The sequence below is a fragment of the Dryobates pubescens genome, chromosome 6, assembly GCF_014839835.1.
Source record: "Dryobates pubescens isolate bDryPub1 chromosome 6, bDryPub1.pri, whole genome shotgun sequence".
NCBI classification, from domain to species: Eukaryota; Metazoa; Chordata; class Aves; order Piciformes; family Picidae; genus Dryobates; species Dryobates pubescens.
Window position 1 is genome coordinate 39,374,952 of NC_071617.1, and position 14,661 is coordinate 39,389,612.

General features: G+C 43.2%; 1 protein-coding gene across 1 annotated transcript in view; it reads left to right on the forward strand.

Annotated features, from left to right (window-relative positions):
- The first annotated feature begins 4,048 nt into the window (after positions 1 to 4,048).
- The window catches only part of VIT (vitrin), a 34,130-nt gene continuing 23,517 nt past the window's right edge, over positions 4,049 to 14,661 (forward strand). The window contains exons 1-5 of the mRNA XM_054162503.1: positions 4,049 to 4,115; positions 5,918 to 5,983; positions 7,424 to 7,580; positions 9,335 to 9,468; positions 13,133 to 13,210. Coding sequence (XP_054018478.1) covers positions 4,085 to 4,115; positions 5,918 to 5,983; positions 7,424 to 7,580; positions 9,335 to 9,468; positions 13,133 to 13,210 — 466 coding nt within the window. The 5' untranslated portion in view covers positions 4,049 to 4,084. The remainder of the gene's footprint in view (positions 4,116 to 5,917; positions 5,984 to 7,423; positions 7,581 to 9,334; positions 9,469 to 13,132; positions 13,211 to 14,661) is intronic.

The window sequence follows — 14,661 nt, forward strand, 5'->3', positions numbered from 1 at the left end:
GAGAGTGTTGCCACCAGAGCTGTGTCACAGGATGTCTGTGTAATTTTCCTGACATGCCATGTCCAAGCATCCAGAGACCTGGTTAGAAAAGCTAAAGCTCAGTTAGAATTTTGGGAATGCTCATATTAAGATGCCTTTTCCAAAGCCTAAGTCAGTGCCTGCACAGTCTTTAATGGTGTGTGATGGGTCTACAAATGACTTGCAACTCTTATTCTGCCTCTTCTTTTTCTAGGATTGACCTGAAGTGAGAACTCATTGCAGGGGGACTATTTTTTGGTACCTCTTGGGTGGTGATAGGTTAAGACATATAAGTGAAAAGCATCTAAGCTAAGTTCCTCTGAACTCTCATCTACAGCTTGTTATTATCTCCCTCAGCAGTTTCAGAGTGGAAATACACTGCAATAAATGCTTAAAATGGAGTTTTTCTCCAGGAGATGGACAGGTTTGGTTTTTTTTAGTGAAAACTAACAGTGACAATAGAATATTACCACATGACTGCTCTTGCTGCTATGGCTTCTACAGTCTGGGATCATCCTAACTGCACTGTTCATTTGCAGAAACACACAGTCACTGTGTTGTGCCACTTTCCACACTCCCAAGATTCAGTTTGATTGCTTTCAGCTTTAGTAGCCTAGCAGGAGGACCGTTTTACAGACATCATTAAGGAAAGACATACTACTATTAGGAAGTGATGCTGTTATTATGTTCTGGCATTTGAAGTTCTCTAACCATAGCATAGAAGCAAAAATCAGAGGCACAGACAGTCCATGATTACACAGGCCTAGAACTGGCTGAACCCAGTTTAGTCTAGCATACCATTTTAGTCATCCTCACAGCAAAAGCATGTGGCTTGCTTGGGAAGGGAAAAAAAAATAAATAAAAAAATGTGGAAATATTGCCCATGAAGACAGATTGCAGATTTTGTTTCTCTTTCTCCTCTAGCTGCCTTGTCAGTCTGAATTTCCTTCTGGGGCAGCCAAAGGCCTGGTTCTCTGTTCGCTAATTACTGTGTGAAGTCTGCCACTTCCATTTTTCTAGGAGGCAGATATCATGCTTTTCCTGATCATTTGCAGCTTTAACATTCCACATATGTTCTTCCTTGATAGCAGTCTAGTTTTAATTTTACTGTACACTTTTCCATTTGTGGGCATGTAATCACTTTCTTTGCAAACTTGAGCTTTTCCTGTACAACAACAAAAATATTGCCCTCTACAACTACCTGAAAGGTGGTTGTAGACAGGAAGGGGTTGGTCTCTTCTCCCAGGCAACCAGCACCAGAACAAGGGGACACAGTCTCAAGCTGTGCCAGGGGAGGTTTAGATTCGAAGTGAGGAGAAAGTTCTTCACTGAGTCATTCATCATTGGAATGGGCTGCCCAGGGAGGTGGTGGAGTCACTGTCCCTGGAGGTGCTCAAGAGGAGATTGGATGTGGCACTTGGTGCCACGGTCTAGTCGTGAGGTCTATCGAGACAGGTTGGACATGATGATCCTTGGGGTCTCTTCCAACCTTAGTTATACTGTGATACTGTGATATTTTTGCTCTGGTATTTTTCAAGCATCTTGCAATATTTTAATAACTGAGATTAATTATGAGTGCCCAATCAAGGTTTCCCTCAACAATTACAAACAACTGCAAAAGCAGCACAGGAGGTGAGGTTCAGGAGGAGCTGAGACAGGTTATCTCTGATGAGTTTGTGTTCTTGTAGCCTGGCCAAGAGCTTCAGCAATAGCAGGGATCAGGAACCAGAGAAAAACACCTTGTGTGGATTTCTGACAGACTCCTCTTAATCTCAGGTGCTTGTGTACATGCATACACACATATCCTTGGTAAAGAAGGATGAGGAAAAGGCAGAGGTACTTAACACCTTCTTTACATCAATTCTTAATAGCAGGAAAGAACGTCTACCAGACAGCTGGCCTGCAGAGCTGGCAGAAGGAGCCAGGGAGCTGCATAGTTTCCCTGTGTTCCATGAGCAAGTGATCGGAGCACTCCTCAGCAGCTGCTTAGACCCCCACAAGTCCATGGGACCAGATGGGATCCATCCTAGGGTGCTGAGAGAGCTGGCAGATGAGCTGGCCAAGCCACTCTCCATCATTTTTCATCAGTCCTGGCTCACTGGAGAGATCCCAGATGACTGGAAGCTGGCCAGCGTGGTGCCCATCCACAAGAAGGGCCAGTTGGATGAGCCAGGGAATTACAGGCCTGTCAGCCTGACCTCAGTGCCAGGCAAGATTATGGAGCAGGTCATCCTGAGTGCGATCACACAGCACTTAGAGGATGGCCAAGGGATCAGGCCCAGCCAGCATGGGTTTAGGAAGGGCAGGTCCTGCCTGACCAACCTGATCTCCGTCTATGATCAAGTGACCTGCCTGGTGGATGTGGGGAGGCCTGTGGATGTAGTCTACCTGGACCTCAGCAAGGCCTTTGACACCGTCCCCCACAGCAAACTCCTGGCCAAGCTGTCAGCCCATGGCTTGGATGGGAGCACACTGCGATGGGTTAGGAACTGGCTGGAGGGCCGAGCCCAGAGAGTGGTGGTGAATGGTGCCACATCCAGCTGGCAGCCAGTCACCAGTGGTGTGCCCCAAGGATCAGTGCTGGGCCCCATGCTCTTTAACATCTTTATTGATGATCTGGACGAGGGCATCGAGTCCATCATCAGTAAATTTGCTGACGACACCAAGCTGGGGGCAGGAGTTGATCTGCTGGAGGGTTGAGAGGCTCTGCAGAGGGACCTCGACAGGCTGGGCAGATGGGCAGAGTCCAGCGGCATGAGATTTAACACATCCAAGTGCCGGGTTCTGCACATTGGCCACAGCAACCCCATGCAGAGCTACAGGCTGGGGTCAGAGTGGCTGGAGAGCAGTCAGGCTGAGAGGGACCTGGGGGTGCTGGTTGATGGTAGACTGAACATGAGCCTGCAGTGTGCCCAGGCAGCCAAGAGGGCCAATGGCATCCTGGCCTGCATCAGGAACAGTGTGGCCAGCAGGAGCAGGGAGGTCATTCTGCCCCTGTACACTGCACTGGTTAGGCCGCACCTTGAGTACTGTGTCCAGTTCCGGGCCCCTCAGTTTAGGAAGGATGTTGACTTGCTGGAGCCTGTCCAGAGAAGGGCAACAAAGTTGGTGAGGGGTTTGGAACACAAGCCCTATGAGGAGAGACTGAGGGAGCTGGGGTTGCTTAGCCTGGAGAAGAGGAGGCTCAGGGGAGACCTTATTGCTCTCTACAACTACCTGAATGGAGATTGTAGGCAGGTGGAGGTTGGTCTCTTCTCCCAGGCAACCAGCACCAGAACAAGAGCACACAGTCTCAAGCTGCACCAGGAGAGGTTTAGGCTGGATGTTAGGAAGAAGTTCTTCACTGAGAGAGTCGTTCACCATTGGAATGTGCTGCCCAGGGAGGTGGTGGAGTCACCATCATTGGAGGTGTTCAGGAGGAGACTTGATAGGGTGCTTGGTTGCATGGTTTAGTTGATTAGGTGGTGTTGGATGATAGGTTGGATGCAATGATCTTGAAGGTCTCTTCCAACCTGGTTTATTCTATTCTATTCTAAATCAGTAATTTGGCTCAGAAGCAATGGCATGATTGCAGGATACGTTACACAACATCTTTCAGGAGTGAACGGACTTCTATTCACTCCTTTATGATATTACACATTTGCCACACAGACATTACTATTCTGTAATTTCATCTTAAAAAATTAGTGAATGAATTTGAATATCTGTCATAGCTGTCAGACTATGTCCATACTCATCATGCCCTTTCCTGCCACCGGCTTCAGAAATAAGTGTGTGTAATGGAGTCTTGGCTTTACCTGAAGCAAAAGGCAAAACTTGAACAGAAGTAAAAAATTGATCCATGGGAGTGCCACAGCCCAAATGCTATCTCCTCTGGGAACATTGGCTGCTCTGCAAAAGAGGAGAAGATGTAGCATGTGAGGACTGTGGAAGGCTGCAGAGTGCACTTTCCCTCTCCCACTGCTTTCCAGTGTCATCTGTGATACATCTGAATGCAGCCTGATGTACTCTCCCTTTCATTTTCAGTGCTCCTTCAGTGACGCATCCAGATTTTGCTTTACTCACTATGAAGGCCGCAGTCATTGCAACCTTCTTTGGTAAGTACAGTAGCTGTGCTGCAACTAGTTGTTCGTGTGTTTGCACTCTCCTGTCCTGGCTGACCAGTGGCTGTTGCCTTCTTCTCTTCCCTTTGGACTTCATGGCTGATGAAGCTCTCAGTGGCAGGTAAATTAAGCCTTGGCACAGCTTTTCAGAAATGGGCTACCAGAACTTTTTGACTTTGGCACTAGTATAAATTACTTGCCAACATCTCTAAGTATATGAATGACTGCATGCAGTCCAAATCAGATGGCACAATGGGGCCTGGAAAATGTCTGTAATGTAAAGATTCCCTTGAAAGAAAAATCACCTGTTTCTTACGTGGGAGCATCCCTTCCCATTTGTAATGTGCGTTCTTGCTTTTCTCCGTGAACAAGGAGGTTCCAAAGGAAAATGGCTATAAAGGTGAGTCTGGCAGCCAGACAGGATCTTGCCTTTTTGGAACATTATAGAGAGTTCATCTAACATGAACACTCTGCTTGATCAGGGATGATTTCTTAGTGTACTTTACTGATATGTCTCCCTTTAAGGGGGATCCAGCTGCCACAAAGTCTAATGGTGCTCTATGTCTTTAATTGTGATATTCCCAGGCAATGTTCCACCTAGCTGAGATCATCAGATCTGCCAGAATAACCCTTCTTGATTCAAATTCATAGCTGTCTATATAGTTCTTTTGTCTTTACTAAAAGACCAAAGTACTTTCTCCACATTAAATTATGCCCTGACATTCCATGTAGTTGGGACTTTGCATTTTGATGTCAACTGTTTTGCTGCTTTTAATTCTAACTGCAGTTTAGCCTTACTTACACAACTTTGGTGCTGACAAAAAGCCATGGTACTGCATCTATACACTGTCACATCTTATGAGCAAGTTCTAGGAGTGATTAATTCTGCAGACTCTCTACAGCCAGTCTGGAGGGAGAAGAGCATAAAAGAAGTAAGACTGTTGATGCATATTCTGTTAACTTAACAAACAATATGAGGATAAACCAGCATGTCACAGAGAGTTTCAGTTCCTTCTGAAAATGCAGAGATGGAAAAGCAAATAGGAAAGTCAACATATTTGTAATGAATTTATATATTACATCACTTATAAAATAAGCACAGAGAAAGAAAAGTTTTTTATATCATGCACTTAGTAAGTAAACCAAACATGATAAGCTACATACATACCTTGTGACATTTGTTTTAATGTAACAATGTATGTTTCTTTTCCTATTATACTTTTCAAATCATAATTCTGCCTATTAGAACTGTATTTGAACTTCATGCTGTATCAGAACTTCATATTGTCCATAATTCTGCCCAGCATCCCATACCTGCTACCACAAGTGAGTGAAATGCTACAACACATGATGACAGAATAACCTCCCCGCTGGCTTATTAAGAGGGATCTTTCTCTCCTTAACTTCCCAGTTACTTTATGTACAGAGCATGTTTTTTCACTGACATCTCTATCACACCAATTACAAAGAGTTTTCATGGCTTGTAGAAATACTGAGGCTTTTTGTGGCTCTCTGGACCTCATGGACTCAACAGAAGCTTTTGACAGTGAGTTCCACAGATGAATGTGTGAGCTGATCTGATCTTTAATCCCCTTCAAAAAACCTGCCACACAGTAGACATATCTTGGCTGCAAAAATAACCTACAAGTGGAAACCTATCTGTGGCTGAGAACACTCCCAGTTTGTTTTTTTTTCAAGCCATTGATTCAGATTTGGGAAATCTCATGCAGAGGATTTTGCAATAACTGATGTTGACAGTGCCCCTTTTTCCTGATGCTATGTTTTCTTTGCTTTAGGTCTGTTTCTTATATGTACATATGCAGCTAAAGACGTCACAAAGAAGGCAAAAAAGGCTAAGCTATGTAAGTGATCCCAGTAGTATTCCTAGCTGTTTTACAGCAGGTATATCTGATGTGTTAAAAAAAAAAGGGCAAAATGAGTTTATATTCTGGTAACTCCTCACAATTATCTGCAGAGTCGATGGCAGCACATGTTAACTAACAGACTCTTCTCTTGAAATCAAACCACTAAGTAAAAGGTGTGCTATTGAACATGTGTAAAGGGGAAATTGTGTACTGCACCACTAAAATATGTCTTCATAGGTCATTAGGCAGCACACAAGTTTGTAAGCAAGCACTATGGTTTTCACAAAGACATGAGTAGACTAGAATAGACTAGACTAGACTAGACTAGACTAGACTAGAATAGAATAGAATAGAATTAACCAGATTAGAAAAGACCTTTGAGATCATCAAGTCCAACCTATCATCCAACACCATCTAATCAACTAAACCATGGCACCAAGCACCCCAACCAGTCTCTTCCTAAACACCTCCAGTGATGGTGACTCCACCACCTCCCCAGACAGCACATTCCAATGGCCAATCACTCTTTCTGTGAAGAATTTCTTCCTAACCTCCAGCCTAAACCTCCCCTGGCACAGCTGAGACTGTGTCCTCTTCTTCTAGTGTTGGTTGCCTGGGAGAAGAGACCAACCTCTGCCTGTCTACAACCTCCCTTCAGGTAGCTGTAGAGAGCAACAAGGTCTCCCCTGAGCCTCCTCTTCTCCAGGCTAAATATGTGAGATTAACCTATTGCAACCCAAAGCACATGCAGCTGATTAGTCAGAGACAAGTGGTGCACTCCCTCTGCACTAGCTTCTGTGTATAACTTTCAGCTATAACTTAGCTGCTGTAAGAGCATTTTTGTGCACAGATTATTTTGCTCATTTAGCTGACACACAAGCCTACTGCAAGGTTGAGAATCCACATTTAAACTTTTGTTCAAAGGAAATTATACCCAGCAAATAGTTTTTAAAATTAAGGACATGATAATGGGTTGTGGCTGCAGTCTGGTGTTACAGACAGCATGGAGCTACATGAGCACAGCAGGAGGTTTGGGAAGCATCCTGCCTCATGTGTGCACAGCCCTTCCTGGTTGTGACTGACAGCCACCTCTTCCCCTCCTGACATGTTAACCACAGCCTGGGTGGCTATGTTTCTTTCTATCTCCAGCAAAGTGTCATAATAGACATTGCCTCCACAGAAGCAAACACTGAAGGTCAGAAATATAATCAGGCTTCTTTATGCCATCCCTGGTTACAGCCACATCCCTTAGTATAGGGATTATTACGTGTTATATTGTAGAAACAAAATGTACAGACATGTCTTGTATCGCAAAACCATTGATACAAAAGCATAAGAGAAGGGCATCCCTGTCACTCAGTTACTCATCATTTCATGACAAAATTACTCAGCTAGGAAAATATTCAGTCTGATCTTACCAAGATCTTGCACTTGCAGATGTACCCCAGATCGATTGTGACGTCAAGGCGGGGAAGATAATCAATCCAGAATTCATTGCAAAATGCCCTCCTGGATGTCAAGATGTAAAATACCGTGTTTATGGCACAGACATTTATGCTTCATTTTCCAGTGTGTGCAATGCTGCAATTCACAGGTGAGTGAGTTTAAATGAGCAAGGTACTCAGACAAAACCATCACTTCTATGTAGAGAGCTCCTGCCTTTTCAAACCCTTTAAAGTTCTTACAGCCTTGTAGGCTTGATTGCAGGCTGTTGTTCTAGTGGGAAACCAGCAATAAAGACCATGTTTGATGCAATAAAGACAATGCAATTTAAATCAGGTGTGTTTGAAGACATTTCTCAACCTTTGGAGAAGTGTCTTGAGATTTGCAGATCTCTCATACATGCATAGCAAATTACTATTTGTACTGAAGATAAGGGTCAAGCTGCTGCTACTAATAAGCATCAGAAAGAAACCAGACATATCACCAGTGATTAATACAAATAATTCTAATACTTCTGGGATTGTTTTTGGTTCACCATATTTGAATGGAATCACACCATAATTGCAGGAAGGATGCAGAAGCAAGATGCATTCATGTGAAAACACAGTAAAAACTTGTAAAGCCTGATGGACAAGATGACTTCATTTGGCATTATTCAATCTATTGCAGTGCTTCCACTTGCGTGAAACAGCTGAGCTCTTGAACAAAGCTGAATGGTTAAGGCTTCAGGACTTTTTACCTTTATACGCTGCACTGCGCAGCGCAGAGGCCAAGGTCCCTGCGTGTGTAGGGCTGCCACCTCCTGGCTGCAGCTTTGTCTGCTAAGTCCCTTGCTGGGAAGATGACTGCTAACATGGCTTTCAAACGAGAAATTCTTCCTTCAGATTCTAGTGCATGCACAATGGAATATCTGCACAATGGCAGAGCTTGTCGCAAAGGGAAGCTACAAAATACTGACAGTGACTGCAATTTCCCTTGTAGTTCAAATGCCAGCTGCCTGTATTGTTGCAGTGAAGGTTTCCCTTTTTCTCACTTGCCAGCTGGGGTTGACTTTGTTAGGTTCTATGTTTCCTTTCCTCACAGTTACGTTACCAGCAGATTCTTGCAGTCATCAGAGGAAACTGGAGCTCTGACACATTCTTCTACATTGTTTCCTGCCCATTACTTATTTTCCTGCAGTGTGATTACTGCCAGTCCTGCCATGATACTCGAGTGGCAGTTGCTTCCTGGCTTGCCTGCCTTCTTAATGATGCCACAGCAGGTTACATCTACAGAAGGTTTTCTGTTTGTCTTTAGATAAATGTTAAGTCGTGTGTCAAACAACATTTAATGTGCGACACACAGGGATCTCACCAGGTTTTCTAACAGCTTTCATCAGTATTGCGTTCAGCTTGCTCCAGGCTTAGCTTTTTTGGCAGATGATATATAATGGAACTGGGGGTGGAAAAAACCAAACCAAAACCCAACAACTTACATACATTAATTTTTTACGAAAGAAAACAAATCTAGCAAGTGGGTAGTTTGCCTCACAGTTGTATTTCTGTCACATAGCTGGCCTGAAAACTCCTCTGAGTACCTCTCCCTCTATCTTCAGTCATTCAGTCAAGCTTGCAGGAATTTTAATAAAGGCAGTAGCTTGATCTTGTGTGTAACTAGGTCAGCCTTAAACACAGGACCAGTAGATCAGTGGGAAGAGCAAACGGATCCCAACAGCAATTTGTAACAAGCTGTTCTTCTCTATGTGGAAGAAGCACAAATATTTCTTAGCATCAGTAATGTCACAGCTCCACTCTAGTCCCTGGTTTAAAGGTAAAGGTTAACACTTTCTATCTCCTGCACTGTTGAACAATGTCTAAGTCATCTGGGGAAATTCCTGCCTTCAGACACCGTGTTTTCCCCTTTCAGTGGTGTAATTGACAACGCAGGAGGTAAGATTCTCGTTCAAAAAGTCGCCGGCCACTCCGGTTACCGCGGGAGCTTCTCCAACGGGGTCCGGTCCCTGTCACTGCCGCGCTGGAGGGAGTCCTTCCTTGTGTCAGGTACTATGGTGGCATGCTGGATCCACCTGCCCTTTCCTGCTGCTCCCCATCAGGCAGAGGGGGAAACAGCCTTCTCATTTTCAAGACCAGTTTAATCATTGCAGGCCCACCCTACCTAGCTTTAGCATGAATAAGCACTCAAAACAGGTTTTATTCTGGGCCATCAGAATCACTTTTACATCATCTTCAGATTACCTTAAACCTACTTGAACTCATTCTACCTGTGTGAAAGGAGGGTCTAATTTCCACCACCTTACATACAATTTCTAAATCTAACTTCATGCTGCATCCAGACAGTAGGTCAGTTTTTGCTGGTCAGCACTTCTGGAGGTGTAGGATAGGTACAATCAACTGATATTAACTAACTACATCATTCCTGGAAAAATCAACAAGCAACTGAACAAAAGACACTAAAACTGAAGACATGTTCTTCTCATGCAAAAATTTGTGGACAGCAAAGGAGGTCTCAGAAACTGACCAAAATGAACTGCCATCTGGAGTTTGCATTAATATATTTGGATGCACTTTTTTACAGCATTCTGCCATGGGTGTGCCACATTATGAGAAGGATTTATTTTGGATGAGTAGGAATTTCCTGGAATAGCTGAATTGCTACTTGTACTTGTTGCAGTTTCCCCCCAACAAACAGCACACTGTAATTCAGGTACATAAGTGGAAAAATAAGATTTTTTTTTTAAAACTTATTTTTTTCCCCCCCTCAGTTGGCCAGTTGTTATCCAGTAAAACTGCAAGAATTTTTGGCTCACAGTAGCAAATCCTGATTCTCAATTAATGAGACACTATGAAAGAAGACACGAGAGGAAGTTACAAGCACACATAAGAGAATGAGAAATCTGGGTATGCACAAGCATAATGAAATTTGTCCCTCATGCACTTAATTTTACGCATGCTGAGTGCGCTCACTGATGTCAGTGGCACTACTTAGTTTAGAAGCGAGCTCAGGCGTAACGTAACAGATCGTACACCACGTGAAACGGGAAGAAAACTCTCACTGTACCTACTGAAAATTTGGGAATTTTTGAAAGTAATTGAGACGAGTAAAAGCCCAGGAAGGCTGTGCTATTCATCTCAGCAGCCTGAGGCAGAATGCAGACAGATCTCACTCTCAGAAAGAGATGAGCTGCATTTTCATTTTACGATTATGAGTCATAAAAAAAGGCAGAGCAGCATAAAGCATTCCCCAGTAAAAATACAACGTCACCTAAGGCATTAATTTCAGGACAGCTTTGGAACTGGAACTGAGTCCCCTATTCTCCATCTGAACTCTCTTCAGCAGACTAGACCCATATGTGATACTGTACTCTGGACATGTGCCAACATTTTATTCCTAGTTAGGATATTGTCACCAAGACTGTATGGTGTTTAAATTGTAAATGAGTACCCACACAAAAGAGCACAGAAAAAGAATCCTAGAGGAACCCAGGCAATGAAGTGGCATGATTTAGGGGCAGTGGGGGAGGAGGTCTGTCCTCTGGAATTAAAGCAGTAAGCACACCAGGAGGTACACAAATGCACTGGTATTCACTTTCAAGCACTGAAATGCTTTGGCCCTGATTTGAATGACTCCATTCAGTTTACTGGGGGATTTGCAGTTAATGGGTTAAGAAAACAGAGTCCTAAAGCTCTGAGTCTGCTAGTCACAGATAAGTGTGAGAGGGTGAGCAGCCACTACTTGAGCAGCTTAAACTTCATTGGCCAGAACATGATGTTTTCAGCCCATATGTAAACACATTTTTGGGTATGTTAAGCAAACTCCAACCTAGATATAATTTTCTCCAGACACTAAAAAGGAAAAAGGACATTACCATTGCTCCAGAGTGCAGGGCCACATTTAGGTCAGGCCTCAGACCTCTTGGTCATATATAAGATGGAAGAAAATCCCAGACTCCAGGAACAGCCAGCATCCCCATGCTAGCAAGTTAATAAACTTGCACAGTAGTGGGCTTCAGGTTTGCCTTAGAAAGCAGCTTAGCACATAAATATTCTAAATTAGAATCATATTATTAATATATTGCCGCATCCATGTACCAACTACACATACTTGACAACTCTGTCTCTGCTGGGGATAAAGAAATGTATTTAGAAATCATCTGCAACCCTGTAACTTTTCCATCTTTCTACCAAATTGGCAGAAGAGCTCACTAGTCCTGTTCAGCTCTGGAGCCCAGTTTTATCTGGAGGGGAGTAGATGTGAAGACCTTTTCCGCTGCACTTAGGCCAGCTTCTGCGAGAGACCCAAGGGCAAGAAGGAAGCTCTTTACAGCTTGTCCTTGAGTGCCAACTTGTCACCTCTGGTCTTTGCTGGATCTGTGTTGACCTCAGTGGAGCTGCTCTCAGTTCATACCATTGTAAATGAGAAACAGAATAGCTCCTTACATCATTGCTTCATTAGTAACTCAAACTGACTTACTCCTCTAAGGTTTTTTTAATGACATCAAATTTCAGAGAGGCATAAAACAAAGGAGATGGGACATGAAAAAAAGGACAAATAACAGTTCCTCACCAGTTTCATGGCCACCCCTGCACATAGAGAACCAGTTCTTCTGGCATATACCCTTCTTTTCATGTCATGACAGGGGAAACAGCACCTAGTTCCCATGAGTGGCTCAGTCTGCAGCAGCTAATTCTGTTTAGTGCTGTTGGTCCCTGGATTAATCAGCCAGGATAACAACTGACATGCTCACAGTGCCATATACACACCTTCTTACAAGAATCTGCCATGGAAACAAAGGAAAGCAAACCTAGTATCACCATTATGACTCAGGTTTTGCAGGAGCTGGAGGTAGATGCCACTTCAGGTGGTCCAGATATATGACACAGCACAACATCTTGTAGAGAGTCACCAGGGTCTGGAGGTCCTACATCCACCAACAACTAAAGGCCAGAACAGTCTTCCCTACTCTGGGCTTCTCTGCAACACTTTTCATTCAATGATATATGGGAATACAAAAACTGCCCCAAGAGATGGAATTGCATGGACACATGTACCAATAGAGACTGCATCTGCTGTGACACTAAAAAGATTTGTGGTTTAAAGCTTAACTGGGAAACATACCTCATTGTTTTAAGACAGGGCTCTCATTTTAGATCTAAATACAGGTACCATATGTTCCCACACAGAAGCACAGCCTTCTTTCACTGTTATTACTGCAAAACACTGTTGCCAGAAATGGCATCTTGCAAAAGTGAGGTAAGAGAAGAATGCTGTGTGCGTGACAAAGTGAATCCCACATCAAATATGCTTTCTAAGTCAACTGCATAATCAGGCACTGGCAAAAGGCTGCCCAGGGAAGCTGTGGATTTAGATACAGGCTATACAGATTGGCCTCCATAAGCTTAACAGCATTTGAGAGAAATGGAATGAACTAAATGACTTCTTCAGCCTTCCAGGACTGTGTTTTCATGCTTTCTAATTTTATTTTATTTGTGTGTGTGTGTGTGTGTGTGTGTTGCTGAATTTAGGCAATTTTAGGTATTTTTAGTGGCATGGTTTTGAGATTCTACCAACACAGAAATCTTCAAGAAAATAAGTTGGACAGCCAAGAAGTGGGGTCTGATTCTGAACAAATATGTTAAATGAGAATTTTATTGTGTGTCAAGGAAGACTATTTTGAGATGCTTTCTAATGTTTTTTCTGTTGTAGAGGGCAAGCCAAGAAAAGGTGTGACATATCCATCAACTCTTGAATATTCTTCGTCAAAAAGCACAGTTGTTAAATCAGGCAAGTAATTGTGAGTGACTTTCCCTTGCAACCATTCACAACTAGCTGTTGGAGCTTCTCAGTTGTGCAATTCAAAACATAATTACTCACAGTCAAAAGTTCATGCATCCTTTATTATGTCATCCAAATCCCTCATGCCTTTTTTTTTGTTGTTGTTATGTTAAGCATATGGAAATAATCCTAGACAATTTCTATTTTGCAGTCATGTTTCAGACTTCTGTCTCCAAGTAGTTTCTCCCTTGCTTTAGATCTGTTAGCGTGTATGATGCTGGACTGATTATATGAAAGCATTTGAGGTTATACATGTTGACTTTCTGCCAATGCTAGTCATGTTATCCTATGGGATATTTAGTGTTGAGACTACAGTAATCAACAGTAACATAATACTTATGACATAGGTGACAATGTGCAGTAGCTTTATCTAAGGATGTTGTGATAAGGAATTAATCTGTTTAAATCATAGAATTATAGAATCATAGAATCAGTCAGGGCTGGAAGGGACCACAAGGATCATCTAGTTCCAACCCCCCTGCCATGGGCAGGGACACCTCACACTAGATCAGGCTGGCCAGAGCCTCATCCAGCCCTGTCTTAAACACCTTCAGGGATGGGGCCTCAACCACCTCCCTGGACAACCCATTCCAGGACTTCACCACTCTCATGGTGAAATAATTTAGCTCTCTTCAGAGGTCTTTGATTAAGTCTTGTACTAGGTGATAGTCAGTATTCAAATACACATGAAGTGCCTCTGTCACTGAAATAACACTTATTTGTGCCCACTGTAACAAGTGTGTGATGTTCAGACCCTTCCTTGACAGTGTGAATGAAAACAAAATTAATGTCTCATACTACTACACACTTCCCTAACACAGCTCCTTCAGTGATTGCTCAGCATGAGCCTTCCTAAGCTTACTCACTGTGACCATATCTTAGTCATGTCCATTTTTTTCTAAGAAAGAGTTACTAAAACCACATCTCAACATTCCCAAAGTATCAGCACAAGCATCTCACACCAGACCAGAGATAAATACAGTCAAAGCAGAGCTCAGCAGGCTGCAGGCAACAATTACTTCCACCAATGCTAAAACCTAGATGATGTCAGAATCAATGTAGAAATGGGGAGCATCATCAAATCACATCTCAGTCATGCAAACAAAATATCAGGAGCCTGTTCCTGCAGCAAACCAAAGACACAAAGTGCTTCCTTCACTTTGTTCTTAAATCAAGTAGTGTGAATGAAAAAAGATTTCAGCAACAAAGACTGCACACTCACACAGAGAACACCCAGGATGAGCAAATTAGCAAATAACTGTTATATCAAACCCAGTGGTTGAGGATGCCATTGCCTTGCTTTGCACAGCCCTGTGCCATGGGTAGCAAAGAGATCTGATGGTCACAATCCATCTTTCCTGAGCCTCAATTGGGCCCATCAGACTTCCTTAGCCCTGCCA